Raw genomic sequence first — 20,898 nt, forward strand, 5'->3', positions numbered from 1 at the left:
TTCAAAATCCCCTCTTTCCTCTCACTTAGGCCATAACAAATAGGCTAATACGTTTAAGGAATGAAAAGTCCTGCATGGTGACTGAAGTCTCTGTCAGAAGGTGAAAAGACATCTCAATAGAGTTTCGAAGTTAAAGCAACCAAACTAGTAAGGAAACGGACTGCAGGGACCGAAGTGGAAAAGGCTCACATTTTGCTACAGCACTAACCTGAAGGACTAAGCATGAACTTCCTTTACCCTCACATACTCTGTGCACTCTAACACTGTCTACAACACCGTTAGCTCTGTGGTGTGTGCATTTGCTGATGTAAGCATGGCAGACAGATAATTTCTGGATAGCTGGCATCCCTAAATATGGGTTATGCCATAGCCTCAGGCTTCTTGAGGTGCTGCAAGTGCTTGGCAGCACTATAAATGCAGGCAATGTAGCTCCAATGGCAGCTGTTTCAATTGCTTTTCTCCTTCCTTTCCCAATGGGTGGCAGATTTGGACGTATTTGGCTTGCAGTTTGAGTTGTGCCTCAGAATTACTCATGGATGTGTCATAAAATCTTATCTACCCTTTTCTACAGAAAAAATACTGGTGGAAAGTGCTAGAGATAGGAGTCACACTTCAGTCTCCAGTATAGTTAGCCCAGTGGCCCCGCTTGAATCCAAGTACATTTGTATTAAAAAGGAACAAACTATTCTATCCCTCATTTTTTCAGTTGTTCTTCAGGCAAGTCCAGCGTGCCATTACATCTCTTTGTTATCAAATGCTTGAAATGATGCTCCTGCTGCAGCAGCAGTGCTGAGTTCAGTGGGAACAACTACAATGTGCTGCACTAAGCCCAGCAGCTGTGGGCACGGGTAGAGACTTGCCTCTGCTGCCGTGCTTCTGCAGCTGTGGGCACAGCAGCTGCTGGAGTGGAGTTTTGTATCCCCCATTATGCCGACAGCAGCCTTCCTCCAGCATTTGGACTTTATAGCCATGATTCTGACAGAATGTGGAAAATGCATAGCTTGAATAGATTTTCATTTTGTTCTAACACCACCTGACTTGAGCAGTTTTCTACACAGAAATGCTTGTAGGCAGGGCAATGCCAGGGATCGGTGGCTGTCACCTGCACTGGCAGTGTTAATTTTCCATGAAGGTTCCTGATGCTGCAGGGGAAGCCACCAGCAGCTGTATCAGGCCCAGTGACCTGCAGCACACTCTCATCTGTGAAGAGCCCATTGTTCCCTCGCCGTGGAAACACAAGAAGATTTTCCAGCAGGTAGGGGCTGCAGCAGACTGAAGGCTTCTTCAGCCAGGGCTTGCTGCAATCCCATTCCTGCAGCCTTTGTCTGGAGGATGTTCGCTTGCAGCGACAGTACTGGTGCCCAGGAATGCTGCTTGGCGCAGGGAGGCAGAGCGTGTACAAAAGCTGCATTCAAAGCACTAATCAAGAGGCCCTGGAGATGCTGGCAAGTGCAGCAGCTGTTCTTCAAGCTGTACAAGTGAGAGCCCAGCCTCAGAGGCTGGGTGATGGGGAAGAGACTGGCAAGGACAAGAGACAGGGAGACAAGCTGCCTATAATTTTGAATTTTCAGGGTCAGTCAAGATTGGAAATTTTTTGAGGCAGGCCATCTTTATGTTGGTTTTGTAAAGAAAGCAGGGAATAAACCGCTGTAACAGTGAAGCAGAACAAAGGAGAAGGTTTGGATGGGCCATTTGCATCCTACAGATACAGTAATCAAGCCCACTGAATACTGGGGACACATAATGCAGAGTGCAAACCTTCTAGTTATAACATCTAGTGATTGTTTGTGCCCTAGTACTTTCCTTGTTGGGAAAAGAAAGAATAAGCCCAACAAAACCCAACCCAAAATTGAAGGGGAATTATTGAAACAAAGGACTTTCAAACTAGCTTTGGAAAGCATCTATTTACTAGACCTTGTCAAGTTCTAGAGACCATTGTGGGTTGTCTACCCGGTGAAGGGAGAAGAAAGAAGTCCTGTAGTTGTGAATGGGTAACTAGTGAAACACACGCAAATTTGTAGAACACTCGGCTATAATGTGAAATGTGGAAGTGCTGGAATGCAGGCAAACCCTAAGGAATGCTGCAAATTTGAGTCATTTGTACTGTCCTTATTTTAAAGCTAAGTACCACGCCCCAGTTGCTGTCTACTGGGGGAGCGTTCCCCAATTCACACCCAGGTACACAGCTCGGCAAGGCAGAAGCATTGGTTCGAACTTGCAGGTCTGTGGCAGCAGCCGGACCACTAAAGAAGAAGATGAGGATGGCAAGGGGTTAAATATGCAATAGTGGCCTCAGCCAAATGAAAAAAAAGTATTTCAGGGAGAAATGGTCCTTGGAGATCAGTCCTCATATGCTGGTTCTGTGTCAGAGTAAGTGGCTGACAAGAGGGCTGCAGATGATCCTGCCCTCCTTCAGTGGTGTTCTTGTCATCACATCTCTCTTCCTTTAGTTCATGATACTTTCTCCTTTGTCAACAGGAGCCAAATCACTACTAGTGCCAGCCAGGACAGGAACTGTGGCTCAACTAGCCATAAATTCTGCATGGTAATGAGATGTGAGGTCTTTTTCTGTCCTTGTTATTGATGCGTGGCCTCAGCATAGGTGAATTCCCAGTTCTTCCTCTGATTGCCCATCAGGTCTGACCACAAGGATGGGATCATGCTGTAGAAACACTGGCAAGGTCTGTCTGCTTGCTGAGATGTCTTTCTGCTTTCCAGCAATCCCAGTAGCAGTATGTGGGTCTTTACTGGTAGTCTTCACAGAAGCCAAGGCCTGAAATGGGAATTGCTTTTCCTCTCCTACCACTGGGGCCTTCAACCTCTCCTTCCTCATTAGATGGGTTGATTGTAAAGGTGTGAGGTCAACTAACTCACTTCTTCCCTTTTACCCGATCTACAACTTCTTTTCAATCCGTATTGGATGTGGGGATGGACCTGGGAAACCTCCATACCCAAGGGTCACCTCTGCCCTGAATGGCTGCGTCAGCAAGGCCAGTGTGCATGACCTCAGTGCTGAGGGTGGATTTGATCTCTCCCGCCTTTCTCACCAAGCCTTGATCCAGGGCCCCCAAGGGAGGGAGGTGAGCAGTGCTCACCTGGCAACCATTCAGATTAAGGGCAATCTGAAGATGAGGAGGATGACTGAGAATCTGTTAACCTCACAGAGAGGTAAGGCAGGAGCCTGCCCACTCTCCTGTGGAAAGAAGGGTCTTTTCCCAGCCTAGAGAGTAAGCACATGTTCCCAGTGAACAGTTCTCCCCTGCATGTCCCTTCTGCAATAACCTTCCCTGCTCTTGATCCCCTGCATAGCCCTCCTGTTGCTATAGGAGTGTACAACTTTGGGGAGGGAGAGGGTTAGGAGGACATATGCGCAGATGACACAGGTAGGCACAGGTCTATGGGCTTCCTGACATCTGACAGCAGCCCAGAGGACTAGGGCATTCCTCTGGTAGCTCTGAGGAAGCAGGTAAGTGGTGTTCACTGCCCTGCTTCAAGTGGCTGCCAGCATAAGCGTATTTCTCTGTGCAGTTTTTGATAAGTTTCCAAGAAATCTGTCCAATGCAGTATCTAGCTTCAGATGCTTTGGGTTTGCAGTGCTGCTTCTCTTACACTTTGTGTTTCTGCTTTGCAGGCCTGACTGACTGCAGTGACACTAAGATTGTTACCCTGAAGCCAGGAGTTTCCAAATCAGCTTCCCAGAGGCTCCTGACAACCTCCAAGCCCATGCCTCTCATCCAGAACAGCCATCCTTTCTCAGACCCCAGGAGGATGAGCAGCAGAGAGCAGGAATATGGGGAAAATGACACAGGCTGTGATGACGGTGATGGGAATAACAAAGAGCTGATGTCAGAAGCAAAAGGATACCAAGTAAGGAAATGAAGCCAAATCATGTGTGTTGGATCCTCAGTTTATTCCCTGTAGGCAGAGCTCTGAGATTTTTCCCTGTGATGCAAACCCAGGGAAGCAGCTGGGCCAAGGAAGAGCTCAGCTGGACATTGAGATGCAGGCTGTTTTTACAACATGCCTACTGTAGACTTCATGTCCTCAGCGTATGTCAATAGGAGAAGAGGTCTTTAAATAAGTTCTGTGCTCTGTAGTAGCTCCTGCTATGTTTTATGACTGAGAAAAGACCAGCAACCAGTCAGAGGAGCTAAATATGTCTAATCTGGTCAAGCGTATTTTTCTATAGTTAGTAAAATACACGTGTCTGTGAACCATCCATACGTGGTGGTTACTGTTGTGGACACACCAGTGTCTTGGTGGCTTTTTATATCAATTCTGTCTAGTTTAGATGGAAAAAAGATGTTTGCTTGAGCAGCCAGTGCAGCAAACTCAGCTCTGGGTTGTCTCAGCTTCTGAGTTGTACAGCCATGTCCTTCTGCACAGTTCTTTCTCATCATATTTCTAGAGTTCAGAGGCTTCTGTGCAGCTTCATCCTTTCCCATGGGTCTGCCCAAGGGTAAGTGATGGAAACTGGCAATTCTGACCATGTGAATGGAGTGCAGATCCCATCCACTCAGTTGCCATTGCAGGAGGGACAGAAGCTGCAGTTGTTTTGGTTTTGCCATGGTGGGCAGGACAAGGTAGAAGAATAACAGCTTTTGTAAATGGGATAACCAATAAAAGGCTTTATTTCATCTTTGTGGATACAGGGCCAAAAGTATTCCTGACATTAACTTTGCTGGCATTTGAACAGGTCCTGGTTTGGCTTTTTAGCTGTGACAAGAACAATGGGATACTAAGGAAGGATGTGTGTATCCCTGCTCCCTCCATCCTCCTTCCTAGCCATGGCATGGGGACCCTGAAGTAATTTCAGCAGACAGAGACACCTTACACAGGGCAACAGGGCAGGGAGCTGTGCTGAACTTAATAAATGACAGTGAGCTGAAATGATGAATTGTGTGGGAGCTGGAGAGCACCAAGCAATCAGACAACACAATAGCATCTGGGCCGAAAGGCTGGTGAGGGACTGTAGGAAGGGCAGAAGCAGAAAAAAGGATGGGCTTGAGAAAAGCAAGTTTTGGCAGCGTGTAAAATGACTTTGTGGACACTTGGTTGGAGTTCAGCAATGGCTGGTAGGCACTGTAGAGACGATGAGAAGATAGTGACCTAAACACATTCCCAGACCATCAGAAAGGCTAACAGAGGCAACAGCACCCCAGAACATCCTTTTCCAAGCAGATGGGTGGCAGGTGGGAACGCAGCCACTGCCAGAGAGGTGAGTGAGGGGAGAGAGCTGGCAACAGTGTGGAACACAGTCTTTCCCTCACTACTTCCCCTTCCATTGCCCATCCCAGGCCAAGGTACTCCATCAGTTTTAATTTTCCTACCAAGTTGTAGCTAAGAGCGTGGCTAAACTTCTTGTGGCATCAAGGGGGAAGGCTGGATCCTCGAGATGATCCCTGTATTTTACTCTTTCCAGGCTTCCCTGCTGCCCTCGTATTGCAGTGATGAGGATGGGAAGAAGTCACTGGGAGTAGCTTTGCTTCCCCCTATCCTCAAGTCAGCAAGACCATCTGATGGGGCTCCTGGCAGTGCTGCAGTGCCTCAGGACCTGGTTTTCCAAAAGGCCCTGAAGATGAGGTAAGCCAAGGTTTCTGCTTCTCCAATATGCCATTCACCTTGCACTTCTCGTCTCATGAGATTATTTTCCGCAGTCAGCTCTCCAATATATTCCTGCAAACTTCTGTGGTCTCACCATGTTTTTTTATCTACCATGATTCAGCATCATGTCAAAACCAACAGCCTACGCTCTTAAGAGCAGGGGTGACCATGGGGAGAAGGAGGCAGGACTTAGGAGGACCTTAAAAGCAGGTTCTCTGCTGCACTCTGATGCAGATTCCCTCTGATCTTTTTGGTGCCACTTGGGAACTGTATTGCATGGATCTGAATACCGCATTTGGTCTTGTGTGTGATCTTTGACTGCCAATATCTGTACCTGCAAGAATATGTTAGGGCAAATCAGAGAATCACAGAATCATTACGGTTGGAAGAGACCTCTTAAGATCATCAAGTCAACCTAACACCACCAAGCCCACTTAAACCATGTCCTCAAGTGCCGTATCCACATGCTTCTTGAACACCTCCAGGGATGGTGACTCCACCAGCTCCCTGGGCAGCCTGTTCCAGTGCTTGGCCACTCTTTCAGTAAAGAAATTTTTCCTGATATCCAAACTAAACCTCCCCTGCCACAACTTGAAGCTGTTTCCTCTTGTCCTGTCACTAGCTACCAGGAAGAAGAGACCAAAACCCACCTCTCCACAACCTCCAGGTAGTTGTAGGAAGCAATAAGGTCTCCCTTCAATCTCCTCTTCTCCAGACTAAACAACCCCAGCTCCCTCAGCTTCTCCTCATAAAGCTCTTTCTCCAGACCATTCACCAGCTTTGATGGCCTTCTCTGGACAGGCTCCAGTGCCTCAATGTCCTTCCCATAGTGAGGGGCCCAAAACTGAACACAGTACTCAAGGTGCAGCCTCACCAATGCTGAGTACAGGGGCAAAATCACTTCCCTACTCCTCCTGGCCGCACTATTTCTGATGCGAGCCAGGATGCCATTGGCCTTCTTGGCCACCTGGGCACACTGTTGGCTCATGTTCAGTCGCTGTCAACCAGTAACCCCCAGGTCCATTTCTGCCTGGCAGCTCTCCAGCCACTCCTCCCCATGCCTGTAGTACTGCATGGCGTTGTTGTAACCCAAGGGCAGGACCCGGCACTTGGCCTTGTAGAACCTCATAAAATTGGCCTCAGCCCATTGATCCAGCCTGTTCAGGTCCCTCTGCAGAGCCATCCTACCCTCGAGCAGATCAACACTCCCACCCAGTTTGGTGTCATCTGCAAACTTACTGAGGGAGCACTCAATCCCCTCATCCAGATCATTGATAAAGATGTGAAACAGGACTGGCCCCAGTACTGAGCCCTGGGGAACACCACTTATGACTGGTCACCAACTGGATTTAGTTCCGCTCACCATAACTCCGTGCTTGGCCATCCAGCCAGTTTTTAACCCAGCGAAGAATAAACCTGTCCAGGCCATGAGCCATCAGCTTCTCTAGGAGAATGCTGTGGGAGACAGTGTCAAAGGCATATACTAAAGTCCAGGTAGACAACATCCACAGACTTTCCCTCATCCACTAGGCGGGGTACCTTGCCATAGAAGGAGATCAGGTTGGATTGGCAGGACCTGCCTTTCATGAACCCATGCTGGCTTGGCCTGATCCCCTGGTTGTCCCATTCGTGCCATGTGAGCACGCTCAAGATGAACCACTCCATAACCTTCCCTGGCACCGAGGTCAGAGTGACAGGTCTGTAGTTGCCCCAATCCTCCTTCCGATCCTTCTTGTAGATGGGTATCATGTTGGCAAACTTCCAGTCATCTGGGACCTCCCCGGTTAGCCAGGACTGCTGATAAATGATGCAGAGTGGTTTGGCGAGCTCTTCTGCCAGTACTCTTGAGTAGATCCCATCTGGCCCCATAGACTTGTGAGTGTCCAGGTGGCAAAGCAGGTCATAAACTCCTTTGTCTTGGATTATGGGGGGTTTATTCTGCTCTCCATCTCTGTCTTCCAGCTCAGGGGGCTGAATACCTTGAGGATAGCTGGTCTGCCTAATAAAGACTGAGGCAAAGGAGGCATTAAGTACCTCATACTTTTTCTTCTCTTTGGTAGCAATGTTCTCTGCTGCATCTACTAAAGAATGGAGATTCTTCTTGGCCCTCTTTTTGTTCTTAATGTACTTGTAAAAACATTTTTTGTTGTCTCTTACGACAGTGGCCAGATGGAGTTCCAGCTGGGCTTTTGCTTTCCTACTTTTCTCTCTGCATGACCTAACAAGATCCCTGTACTCTTCTTGTGTTGCCTGGCCCTTCTTCAAAAAGCAATAAACTCTCCTTTTTTTTATTTGTCCTGAGTTCCAGCAAAAGCTCCCCGCTCAGCCAAGCTGGGCGTCTTCCCCGATGGTTCATCTTATGGCACAGGGTCACATTGGCTATTGGAGAGCTGTCTAGAAATTTGGATGCTGCTTCTGTAAATGGCTGTGGTAACTTCTCTGTATCTGGGCCTTCACTGTGAAATGAGAGCCCAGATAAATCTCTGTTTATAGCTGTATAATCCTATAGATGTGTAATATTTACATCTGGTTTTAAGATCAAAAGGTGGAAGGTGGTGGAGAACAGTTATAGGTCTGTAACCGGTGGAAAGATATTTGCTTGGATACGTGTCGGGAAATCTACCTGTCAGCCTTGTACTAGTTATAACAATAAATAAGGATTCATAAAATACAGTTCCAATTTAAGAGCTTCAGCATGGCTTTTAAAGTGCAATCTGAATATACTTTCCTACCCAGCTGAGTCGGAAAAGCCCTGACTCTTCTTGGAAGAGTAGGAAGGTGTAGTACTATTCTCAGGTGACAGCAGTGGTATTAGTATGTGTAACGAGATATTATCATCAGTTGAAGGCACAGCCAGGCAAAGTTAAGCTCCTGCAGCAGTATAAAGATAGCTGCCCTAAATACAGCCTTATGATTGACTTAACGTCTTAACATCTTGCTAACTTGGGAAGGACGTATGTCACAGTGAGAGACATAGGTCCAAAATGAGAGACAGGAGAACTCGATAGTTAAGGCACAAATTGAAGAATGACTCCTGTGTTTCAGTTGCAGCTTGATGTGCTCTGTGTGACTCCAGCAACTTGAAAGTTTAATGGCAATTAATCAGCTTTACATATTGTTAGTTTGATGGGTTGCACTTTCTCCCTCATCAGAATCACCTTGCTAAGAAAGTTTACCTTCTTTAATGCTGACCCATGTCCCACTCTCTTCTCCTCATCTATTCTTTTCTTCTTGATTTTTCTTAAAGGCCAAGATCAGGCAGCAGAAGCAAAGTGGAGACCCTTAAATCTCTAGGTAGGTAAGGGCATGTCTGCCCTGAAATGAACATAGGAATCCTGACCCATGGGTGGCATTGTGAAAGTTTTGTCGAAGACCATTCTGTAACTTTTTGGCACCCCCAGTGCCCAGTTGCTGGGAAATGTGCTCTGGTGATCTAGTGAAAATGACTCTAGCATGGGGTTATGAATGGCAGGAGCTAGAGGGCTACCTTGGGGCCTCAGAAATGCATAGCAGGAAAAACAAACGTTCTTCTACCTCATGCTCATAACTTTTTATCTCCCTGCATGCTCTCTAGTGTTACAAAGATCTGAGAAAAATGAGGTATTTCCTATGAAATGAGAAATGTTCCCACTCCTTCCTGTACTTGAAGGAGAAAACCTTTACTTGGAGCAGTTTCTGAACCAAATCATTTGATCTGAAGTATATTCAACAACATGGCCTATTTTTGCAGTGAGAGGAACAATGAAACATTGTGCAATAGGAAGCAATCCAGCAATCCTAAGTGTTTTTTTAAATGCCCTCTGAGATATTCCAGCAAAGAGGAGGAAATGTCGATTCTTACCTCTACGAAAGCTATTAAAAGCCATGAGTAGGTCTAGTAACTGGGAAAAAAGGGATGTTTACTAAAATCAAAAGGGATAGGGAACAGATAAGAACCCTTTTGGCAAGGACAATCTCCATGTCTCTGTTTTCCTCTGTCAAACACAGCAGTTCACCCAAAGCCAAAGTCTGAGGTCTTTATCATGCAGTAGGTTTGGGTCTGATGGCCAACAGAGCGATGTCATTTCTGCTGCCAGTGCAATATGGCAGTACCCTATCCGTTCAGGGAGGTGATGTGTTCCTTGCTGTTCTCGAGCGATGTCATTTCTGCTGCCAGTGCAATATGGCAGTACCCTATCCATTCAGAGAGGTGGTGTGTTCCTTGCTGTTCTCATGCATGATCTATATCCATGTCTTATCAGAGCTCCGGACTCTGGAACCTCTCTTGCCTGTTCACCAGCATCGTGGTGGTTGTGGTGTGAGCTCTGCTGGACGCTCATGTGAACCTGTGCCCCCGTTAACAGGCCTCCCACTCAGCCAGGTTGAGGAGATGGATCCTCCTGTGAACCTTCACTTTCCGAGTGATGACTCAAACACCAGCAATGGCAAGGTAAGGGCTGAGGCCAGGGGTGAGCAGGCTTCCTTTACAGTGACTGTTCAGCACTTAGCACAAAATGTCACTGAAAATCATAAACTTTCTGTCTTGGGGAGCAGATTATCTTAGGAATACATATGACAGCTACAGTGCAATTACTTGAGTATTTTCACTGGTGAAGAAGTCACTGGTTGGGGGATGGTGCTAAGGTTACACAAGAAGCATTCTTTATGTGCAAAGGCCAATTTACAGCAGATCTGAATTGGCAGAGCAAGTTACACATCAGTGAACATGTGCAAAGTGCATGCTCGGAAGCACAGAAGCAAAGATTATAATGTTGAGTGTAAGCAAGGCTGCAAAATAAAACGGGAGAGCTTGATTTTTCCTTGGTTACCTTCCTTGCTGAATCTCACAGCCCTCTCATTCTCGCATTATGACCAATGTTTCTCCAACTTGTTTCCACATGACTCCTTTTTTGGACTTCTGTGTTTCTCAGGAAGCAGCTGAGTCCTTCAGAAGCAAGGAAGTGAGAAGCAGCTGCAATTCGTAGAATCATAGAAAGTGTTGGGTTGGAAGGGACCTTTAAAGGTCATCTAGTCCAGACCCCTGCAGTGAGAAACAGCAAATTGTTATTGCAGATAGGTTTTATTCCCATGCCTTGGCCTGTAGAAACTGAACTGCCTGTTCACTGGTGACATGAGCTCTTCACACATCTTGGGGCACTCCTATGCCTCTCCTGGTTCAATCAGGGCTTCCTGATATAGACTGAGAAACAATACTGTGGATGAGTGGAAGGCTATGGCAATGAAGTGTTACACATCACTGAATGTAATTGTATGCTAAGGCGAGGAAAGGAGGAATTCTTCTGAAACTATTGGGATGTATATGGAGCTGCATTAAAGACTGTGACACTTTACCACTGTTCCTGATGAGATGTTCTGTATGGCTGTGTATCTCTCCTTATGCTCCATGTTATATTTTCATTTCCACCAGATCCGTGTTGCCTTGTCCAAGTCGGCTCAGGAGAAAATACGCCAGAAGCGAATGAGACAGCTGGAGCTTTTGCATAGAGAGGAGAAAGAGAGAGAAAAGGAAGAGCCCTTGCAAGTTCCTGCACAGAGTGCTGACTCTGGGGATGCAGGCAAAGAAAGTAAGTGGTTGCTATAGTTGTGGGTCTTTTTGTTTACTTGCTTGCTATTTGCACGGCGTTACAAATGTCTATAAGATGAAATGGCAAGGCTGTTACACTTGCATATGCGTGGAAGTTCGAACAGGATTAATTTCTGCTTTCCAAAGAAAAACACAGAGGCATCTGGAATATTGTGTTCAATTCTGGGCCCCTCAGTTCAAGAAGGACAGGGAACTGCTGGAGAGAGTCCAGCGTAGGGCTACAAAGATGATCAAGGGAGTGGAGCATCTCCCTTATGAGGAGCGGCTGAGGGAGCTGAGTCTCTTTAGTTTGCAGAAGAGGAGACTGAGGGGTGACCTCATTAATGTTTATAAATATTTAAAGGGCGAGTGTCACGAGGATGGAGCCAGGCTCTTCTCGGTGACAAACAATGATAGGACAAGGGGAAATGGGCACAGGCTGGAACACAGGAGGTTCCACTTAAATTTGAGAAGAAACTTCTTCTCAGTGAGGGTGACAGAGCACTGGACCAGGCTGCCCAGAGAGGTTGTGGAGTCTCCTTCTCTGGAGACATTCAAAACCCGCCTGGACGCCTTCCTGTGTAACCTCATCTAGGTGTTCCTGCTCCGGCAGGGGGATTGGACTAGATGATCTTTTGAGGTCCCTTCCAATCCCTAACGTTCTGTGATTCTGTGAAATGTCTTGCCTGTGGCCCACACAGAGTCAGTCACAGAATACCACCTTCCCCTCTTCTCCTCCAGAGTCTTTCAGTCTGGGTAATTCTATTTTGCAAACTCTATTGGGGCTTCAGACTCTCTAATGGAAAATAGCCTGCGGGAAAGGTGAATGGGTGAGTCCAAAAGAATGCTTTTCAACCAAGGTGCAACCTGGAAGAAACAAAATTAAACTATTTCTAATGAAAACACAAAAGAACTCATTCACGTGATAGGACAGGTTATGCTGCTTACAGTACACCCTGCTAAGGAGCTTGCATTGCAGAGCTGTGCTGGAGCCCTTAGCCACTGCTTATGTTTTACCCACACAAGCAAGCAGCGTTTCTGACTTAATTGCAGCTGACAGGCTCTGATTGTCCTGCTGCAAGTGGTACCATGAGAGCAGCAGCAGCAGCCAACTTAAGAGTCAGCACTCAGCCCGAGGACATTGGAGAAGGTTATCTGCTCTTTTTCTTGCTATTATTTTGTGAAGTACTGGTGAGGAGCCCCAGAAATGTAACTTCCCTCTGCAGCCTCTGAAACAGGAAAGCAAAAGAAAAGCAGTACTGAGATTTCCTCATTTCTTAGGGAAACCATCATGGCATTCTCTGTTCCACGTTGGTGTGCAACTGTTCGGCTTGGAATCCAGCAAGATTCCTAGCCCTTTTGCAGCCCATACCCACCCTGTCCAGCACTCTTCACTTACAAGGTCCTTTTTGGTCTCTGCAGGCTTTTGCCTACCACCTATCAATGAGAAGGTTTCCATTCCCTCTAGCAGGAGGAATGAATGTAGAGTGAACGCTGGCACTGCCTTGAGGAAGCAGGTCAACGGGCCCTTTCTGCCCAGCATCCCCATCATCAGCCAGGGTGGCGGCTTCCTGCAAAACTCCTCAGGTGAGCCCACTCTGCTGCAACCCCTGTGCCAGCTCTTGCCTTGCACAGGGAGCACGAACTGCCTCATTCCTCAGCCATGGGTGGGATCTCGGGTCCAAAGACTGTCCTGAGGATTGAGAGAAAATGTACTTTGGATCCACTGTAGCTTGATTATACCAGAGCAGTCCGTGCTTACAGATCCATTGGAAAGTTGAACTGAAAAAAAGGCGTGGTAAAGCCTTAAGCTCTAGCTTCTGCCTGTACTGACAGTCCACTGATAACACTGGTGCCAGGAGGCAGCTGTAACTGCAGGGCTGAGCTACGATGGGTGAAGGAAAAGACGCCGTGCTAGAGCCTGAGCCCCCCTGCTCAGGGAATAAGCTGCAGCTGGTAGACTTTCGACCCTGGAGATGACAGCATGCTGAGCCTAAAAGTAAATTGAATAGAAGAATGCTAAAGGAAACTCCCTGATAGTAATATGCTCAGCGAAGCCTGTTTTCCCCTGTGAAACTGCACAGATGAGGGGGCTGTGTACCTTCGAACTAGTACCAGGCCGGAACCATCTTGGCAGGGTGTTTAGATCTTGATGTTTTATTAACTTTGGTAATTGTGTAGGATTATGGCATAGAAACAAGGAGTAGTTAATGTTAACCTAACCATGAAGCACCAATAGAGTATAAGCGCACGTATACATTAGGTAATGAAGAACCAATCATGATAACCCACCTAGGTGTTAGAAAGATATATAATCTGTAACTTTGTAACAATAAACTGACACATTGCTTGCACCCCATCATGACCCGTCCTTCATTTGCGGCAGATGGGCGTGCTCACTGTGCATGTATGTGTACTGCCACGATCAATTAGCCACTCGCCGTTTTGGCCCTTTGCCTGTGCTGCTGTCTGGCTCTCCAGCTAGCTTTTCTACTGTTGCAGCAAGGGTTGTCTCTGCATGGAAATTAGTGACTTGGTACAATCATGCTATTGCATCTAGAAGTGCTTAGCAGCTTCTAGTGTCTCTCATTCTGCTGCCTGCAATACAAACCGGGAATAAGCAGTGCCTCTTTGGTCACTGCACCCAAATACAGTGGCTGTGTGTAGCAAATGACATACACTAGAGGCTGGCTGGTACTCCCAGGCTGCTTGCTACCTGCAATAAATATACAGCAGATAATGAGTCCATCATGATTCTCATCTCTCCTTTGTGGGTAGCCTACCTCATGCTATGATCTTGAGTAGCATGAGTTAAGGAAAGGGAGCTAGAAATGATACTTTGCTTTTTTCTCGTGATGCTACTCCGATGTTCAAAATTGACCAGAACTGGCTTGACGTGGCTCTCCATATTGAATATAGATGTGTCTATATACATACCTGTGCAGTGACATCACTGTTGTCAGTGATTGTTAGTCCCCATCTGAATATTTTTGATTTCACAGTTTCTCCATCCTCTGGACCTTGTAGAACACGCAAGGTAGCACAAAAACCTGAGTCCATAGCAGTTTGTCTAGATTGTGTGCAACACATATAGTGAATACTTTTAGACAGCTCAGCTCTTTTCATCTACACTTTAGAAAATGAGCTTTTGAGCGCAAGACATGAAGTTTTTGACCTATGGTGCTTTTGATGACAAATAGGTTCCATAACAAATGCATTTGTCATCTGAATTTTCTTAGACCTTGTATATTTATCATCAAGAGAGTGTGTTTGCCAACAATTTGCATCTCTATTTACATATTTTTATTCTCTGTTCACATTTGGAAGGCTTTTTTGTCACAACTATCTAGACTAGAAATTGCATTTTTCCACAAGAGAAAGCATAGGCATTGCACAGTTTGCAAACGAGTACATTTGATGACAAATACATTTCACCTCAGCGTCTTCAAAATACAGCCAGTGGGTACCTCTGAAATAGTAAATATTCATAACGCTTGGAAAATAGCAAAATCCATATACTGCTACTTTCCCAATAGAATGCTAAAATGTGCACTGTGTACACTCAGTTGCCTGCTCTCTAGAATACTTGAAGTAAATGGAAACAGAGGCAATGTCAAATTTAGAGGGTCAGGTATCACTGTTTGCTGGTGGTTGCTCCTTGGGGAGCAGGACTCGGTGGTTCAGGCTTGGTGCTTGCTGAGGGCAGCTGGAGGTGCTTCCTCAGAAAGTTACAGTGTGCCTCTGTCCCCAGCACTCCAGGCAACAAGGATGTGATACAGGGAGCTGTGTGCACATCTCAGAAGCTTACTCCTGGGGTAGCAAGTCCTTCTGGGTGACACTGGCTCCCAGAGAGCAAGCCCTGTGGCACTGCTAATCTGCGGGTTGGCTGTGGTGCCTATATGGACTTGGGAGCTGGCTCTGTGCATGCAATTTTCAAGTTTACGTAAGGAGCTGGTGCCCAGCTGTGGGTGACAGGGAGATGGTTGGGTGCTGGGGAAAGCAATAAGCCAGACAGCAGGGAAGTCTCTGAAGCAATACCAGTTTGCACTCGTGTGTAATCTTGGCTGGGAGACTGGGTTGGAGTACGCTGGGTGGTGGGGTGCCTTGCTCTGGGGTGTGCGATGTTGTTGTATGACCCTCTCCTTACAATGAACTCGGTGCCAGCCATTACTCTGGACTTCCTGGACTGGGGAGAGAAGCTAGAGAATGGGGATGTCCAGATAGCCAGACCCTTCCTTCACCCACAAGAGGGACTGCTGAATGCACTTCAATACCTCAGCAGCGGCGACTGGTAAGGAAGACCCTTGTTCACTCTTTTTCCCTCTCAGTGTAAAGGTAAGTTAGAAATTATGTTTTTCTGAAGTCTCTGAGCCCAGATGTCTAAAGAGAACTAGTGAAACTAATCCAATGCAGTCACAGTATAAAGATGTGAGAGCAGCCTTCTATTTGCCTTGGTCTGTACAGCTGTACAGCTGTAGCAGGTCCATGCTGTTTCCTTTTGTCTGGGTCAGCATGCACTCACTAGGGCTCCGTTCACAGTGGGATAACCATGAGAAAGTCTTCCATAATGCATCTCCCTATGCAATCGCTTTGTTTTGCCCCTCTCCCCTTTCTCTTCCCTGTTTCTGTTTGGTGCCTTGTGAGGTGGGGAGAGTTGCTGCAGGTTTAGGGCTCCAGGTTGCACTCGGGGACCCCTGGGGGGAGGTGCAGGGGATGGGTGGATGGCAGGGAGTGACTAGATTGCAGAGTGCAAACTCAGCTGTGGAGTGACAGTGCAGACTCTAACTCCTGAGCTGCCCTCTGAGGCTGGGGAAGAGGGAAGATGCCCCAGTAACAGCCAGGTGGGTCCGTATCTCAGGGATAGGGTACAAGGAACAGAAACATGGCACAGTCTCCCAGCTTCTAGGAAGCAGTGACATAGGGACTTTGTTCACCAGGGATTTCAGAAAGGCCATCTTCTTTAATAGCCACAAATTAACCCATCCACTCTGAAACCATCTATTTGCCTTTTGGATTTATGCACACATTTGACTGTGACAGCATCCTGTGGCAATGAGTTCCACGATTTAATGAAGTGTTGCATGGGAGGCAGCTCTCTTTGTTTGTTTGAGCTGACATCCTGGTAGTTTCAGAGGGTGCTGCCTACTTCTTGGGTCATGAGAAAAATCAATCTTTTTGGTAATTGCCTTTCAGGGAGCAGAAGGCGAAGGGACTCATCAGCATCAGATATCTGGCTAACTGCCACCCAGAAGTCCTTCTTTCTAGACTTCATGATGTTTCCCTGGCAGTTACCAAAGAGGTAAGAACATTCTGTTTAATTGTGTCCCCTGTACCTCCTACATGGGGCACAGAGTAGAGACGTGCTTATTCATTTACGTGTGTGCTCAGCGTCTGCTTTCATTGCTATTTTCAGTCCTAATTTTTTTAATGGCTGTGTCACCTATCTATATGGTCAGTCTGTACACACAGCTACATTTACTGGTATGTAGGGCATCTGCATCTCTCCTCTTTGAGCTAGGTCTTATTATAATGCAATAGACAAATGCAGAAACTGAGACAGTAATCAGGTGATTTGCCATAGCCTGATTTTCTGCCCAAGCTGTAATTAAACACTGGAGCTTTTGCCTCACAGCTTCCTCCCACTTCCTCCTTCTCTTCCTCAGCATCCCGGCAGATTCACTGCAGGTATTTATTTTCCACTGTTTCCTGATGAAGTCTTCTCCTTCTTCCTTTCTGTGTGCTTTTTGGTAATTTGCCCTTTCTCTTGATCTGCAGCCTCTGTGCACCAGTGGCATTTTTCATTGCAGCCCCTGGGTGATTGGAGTGGCATGTCTCCAAAGGGGTCTCAACCTAAGCTCCTTAATAACACCTGTGGCTCTATTTCCAAATTGGCACTTGTCTGTGACCTGAACCAGCTGCCTTGTACTCTTGCTACCTGATTGCCAAAAATAGTAACTTTTCCTTTACTTGCAGAAGACAGTAAGATTTAGCTCATCTCCATGAAAACCAGCCCTTCTAGTCAATAGTCAAATTAGTTTGTAGACTTGAGCCTGTATTTTTTGTTTCCTGGTTGATTGCTCAAACTTCCAGTGCTGCGTTTTTGGACAGAAGGAAAGTATTACTTTCCCTCTAGCTTTTCTTTATGAATTGTGGCTTTATAGTGTAAAAACAGCCCTTGCCTTAATCTTTTTCTTTGTTTTCAATAAAAGGGCCTAAAATCAATGCAGTGCGCATTATGGGTGAAGTAGCACACTTCTGGGAGAACAGTATTTTTTTTAGGCCTGCAGTCTCATTGAAATTGTATGGTACAAGAGGGCCTGAGGCCAGAGAAGAAGCTGGTGTCAGAGTAAGTGTGTTTCTGTGCTTGTGGTCTTCCACTCTTACTGCCCCCTTATGTTCCACCTGGACACAGCGAGAAGTGATTTCCTGGGACTTTTGTTTAGGGGAACCGATTTTCTTGATAAGGTGATTCTTATGTTTTCCCTCATGACTTCCCCAGATGAACAACCTCCGCTCAAAGGTGTCTCGCTTTGCGATCGGCACGGTTGGAGTGCTCTTCAGGACCATGAAGAAGCACATGGATCATGAGGTGAATGACATTGTTCCAGTCTTGCTCCAGAAGATAGCGGACACCAGCGAGTTCATTTGGAGAGAAGCCAATCGATCCCTGGAGATCATGGTGGGGAGTGTAACTCCTGGACGAGCAATGGCTGTTCTCATGGCTACTGGAATCCAGTACGTTGTTCTTCTTTTAGTGATATCCTTCACCTTAAATGGTGTGGGCAGGGGGAAGAGATGGGATGCATAAAGGTTATGATGGGAGAGGAGTCCTTTCTCCTGCATTTTCTATTAACGTGGTAATTAGATCAACCTCACTCCTTTCCTCTTGTCATCTACTTCTGCCCTACTGCAGCCTATTTATTCTCACAGTCTGTCAATGCTGCCTGCCTGTGGTGAATGGTGGGGAAGTGAAAGTCCCTGCAAAGGGTGGTAATACAGCCTTGTGGCTTTGTGGGAAGAGAGACAATGGCAATCCCAGCAGTGAACACCCTTCGATATCTCACAACGCTAACCACAGAGGCTCTGAGAAAAAACATGCATCATCATTATGCCATTAACTTGAGAAATAAGGAGGCTAATTGCTGGGACACAGAGCACGCAGGGCGGAACCTGCGGGGTGTGGCACAGCCTGCTCAGAAGGCGCAGCTCCTGCTGAGAGGAATCTGTGTGACATCGTGTCCTTAGAGCTCCACTTTGCATTCAAATTGATGCTGCATGTTAGCCGTGAGATGGTGAGCCACTGTACAAATGCCTTCACAGACCAACTCCCATGGGATAGCTGAAGCAAATGCTGCCTTAAAATATTAGTGTTGTGCCTGATAGGCACAAATAGGCACCCTCCAGAAAGGACAACCTGTCTTAAATGACTGCTACCCTTTCCTCAGCTCTTGAAAAGTGTAAAACGATTAAACGTACATCTTGCCAAGCCTCAGAGAACAAATGGCTGCACATCTGGATATTCTCCAGCTTCATGCCCCACAGGGTTTTCCCCCCATTTGTTTTTTTCAAGGGTCTCCTGGTTTGGAGATATGGGTTTGGTAGAATAAACCCCAATCCTGCTGCTGCTCTGTCTGTGAAGTGGGAGCCCTCTGATGAGTCAGCGTGAATTGTCTTTAGTTTCCCTCTTTCTCAGATTCAATTTCAGAAAAGAAACTGACTATCAGATAGTCCAGGGAGACTGAATGCCTTCCTCTTCCTTTCAGGGAGCAACTCTTTACAATGCCAGCATTGTTTGTCTACGGACAGGATCCTCTACAGGTGGCTAAAACTGCAGCAAGAATACATGCCTCTTTCCCCCAGCAATGACAGGGACCATGTTGTGTCTGAGGCCTGTGCTTCTGGCCCTTCTTTTCCCTCTGCCTCAGTTTTTGTTCTCTTGTTTCCAGGCACCGCAATGTCCTGGTGCGGAGGTGTGTGGCCGAACACCTACTGACCGCGATGGAGCAAACCGGAGCCAAGAAGCTCCTTTCGGGCACGCGTTACAGTACCGAGCGGCTGGTGCACTCAGTGGTGAAGATTGCTCAGGACTGTCATCAGGACACAAGGTGATGATCTTCATTTCACCTCCTAAAATTTGAAAACTCTTTGATGTCTGGCTATAAATTATAAAACCACTCAAGAATGGAAGGTAAAGTAAATGTTAAGAAAGTTCCTTCACAGTGTGGATCATGCTGTCTGGGGCAATGACTGTACTGGGTAACATGAGGTCCAGCAAGAAGGACCATTGCCAAATTCCTGTGACTTGAATGCTTCTTTACTCAGATCAACTGAGCTCAGATTAGTCAGTGAGACAATTTTGTTTGGTCTTACGTGACCAATGGAAAGATGAATTGCTGGCCACTGTTCATCACTAAATGATCCCAAACATTTCTTTCTGGTAAGGCTAAGACTGCCCTAGAAAAATTCCAGCTGTCTTCACCCACTGGATCCAGTCTTTCTAAACCTCTTCTGCAGATGTAGTTGCCTATGATAGTCACATTTTTTTCTTCCCAGTCATTGTCTAATGTTCTTGTCTGTGGCTGAATGACCTCCATGTTTCCTCTTGAAGAGAGCTGTCGTTTCACAGTAGCAAAACCAAACCAAAGCAAACCAAAAAATTCAAAAAACCTTCCTTTGATTATTAATTTTAATTCCCATTAATACATGGCTAGAATGCATAAGCAACTAGCTGCCTGTGTGCATACATGTTAGTATAGAATAATAAATAGGAAGCATGAGGTGATTTGTCCTAGCTTCTCTTGCCAGTTAAAGAAAGGTAAATTATTGTGCAGTGGCAGCAAGATGCTGCAAATAAGCAATGACAGCAAAGCAGGAGATGTGCTGCACTCATCCCGCGGGATCCTTTGATCCCGCAGAAGCACACTCACAATTTCAGCGTGAAACTGTATTTTCTGTTGCCCTGTGTTGTCCTGTTGCCTCCTGTGTTCAGCTGGCAGCATTGTGCAGTAGCAATAAGTGGGCGTACAAAGCTCTCATTGCTGAATAGGTAATACCTTCTCATGAATGTATTGCATGTGACGAGTTTAAAATATCAGTTTATTTTATTAACACTTTTCCTTTGTTTATTCACAAGGCTAGGGGGAAAAGGCAGTAATAGTCCGTATTCCTTTCTCCCTTTCCTGTGGTAGGTGTTATGGACGGAAGATGCTGAGTATGTTGATGAGTCACCCAAAATTTGATGCACGTTTGAAACAATCTGTTGCCTCACGTGACTTGGTAGATGTTATGGCAACAATTAAGGAAAAAGTAAGTGCTTGGTAGGATAAATGTATCTTTTATGCAAGTACTGAGATTGCTACTATGAGGTTAAACTTCTCTATCTCCTCCTTCTTCTTCTACTGAATAATTTTGCTCCTGGAAATGAACTGTCGATCCTTAGCCTGTTTATCTGGAGACACTGAAGGAACTAGTATGGTTAGAAATAAAGTGGGTGTATTTTGAATTTCAGCCACAAACAGGAAACGGAAGTAGGAGAAAACGGTTTTACCTTGAAGCACAAAAAACCCTGCCTTGGGTTACTGAAAACAAATAGTAGACATCACTGAATCTCTGGCCTGTCTTCCTCTCTAAATTATGAAATGCTTTCCTAAGCATTTTGTGATAGAATTGAACCTGGCTATATGTTTTAGATAAAAGAGGAAAATACTTGTTTTTTATAGATTCATAGGTTT

At 46.2% G+C, this 20,898-nt stretch overlaps 1 protein-coding gene across 1 annotated transcript; it reads left to right on the forward strand.

The window, feature by feature from the left end:
* Nucleotides 1-1,208: 1,208 nt before the first annotated feature.
* On the forward strand, nucleotides 1,209-20,473 carry LOC104535786 (protein FAM179A-like; the record flags this gene model as incomplete). The annotated part of the gene is made up of 14 exons (XM_010193522.1): nucleotides 1,209-1,255; nucleotides 2,121-2,264; nucleotides 3,052-3,168; nucleotides 3,632-3,852; nucleotides 5,423-5,583; nucleotides 8,852-8,898; nucleotides 9,846-10,033; nucleotides 11,012-11,168; nucleotides 12,590-12,754; nucleotides 15,317-15,458; nucleotides 16,361-16,466; nucleotides 17,667-17,902; nucleotides 19,114-19,272; nucleotides 20,356-20,473. Coding segments are annotated over 14 exons (2,008 nt in total), but the record flags the coding sequence as incomplete, so codon positions are not given.
* Nucleotides 20,474-20,898: the final 425 nt, after the last annotated feature.

The sequence above is a fragment of the Mesitornis unicolor genome, unplaced genomic scaffold (assembly GCF_000695765.1).
Source record: "Mesitornis unicolor isolate BGI_N332 unplaced genomic scaffold, ASM69576v1 scaffold22401, whole genome shotgun sequence".
NCBI lineage: Eukaryota > Metazoa > Chordata > Aves > Mesitornithiformes > Mesitornithidae > Mesitornis > Mesitornis unicolor.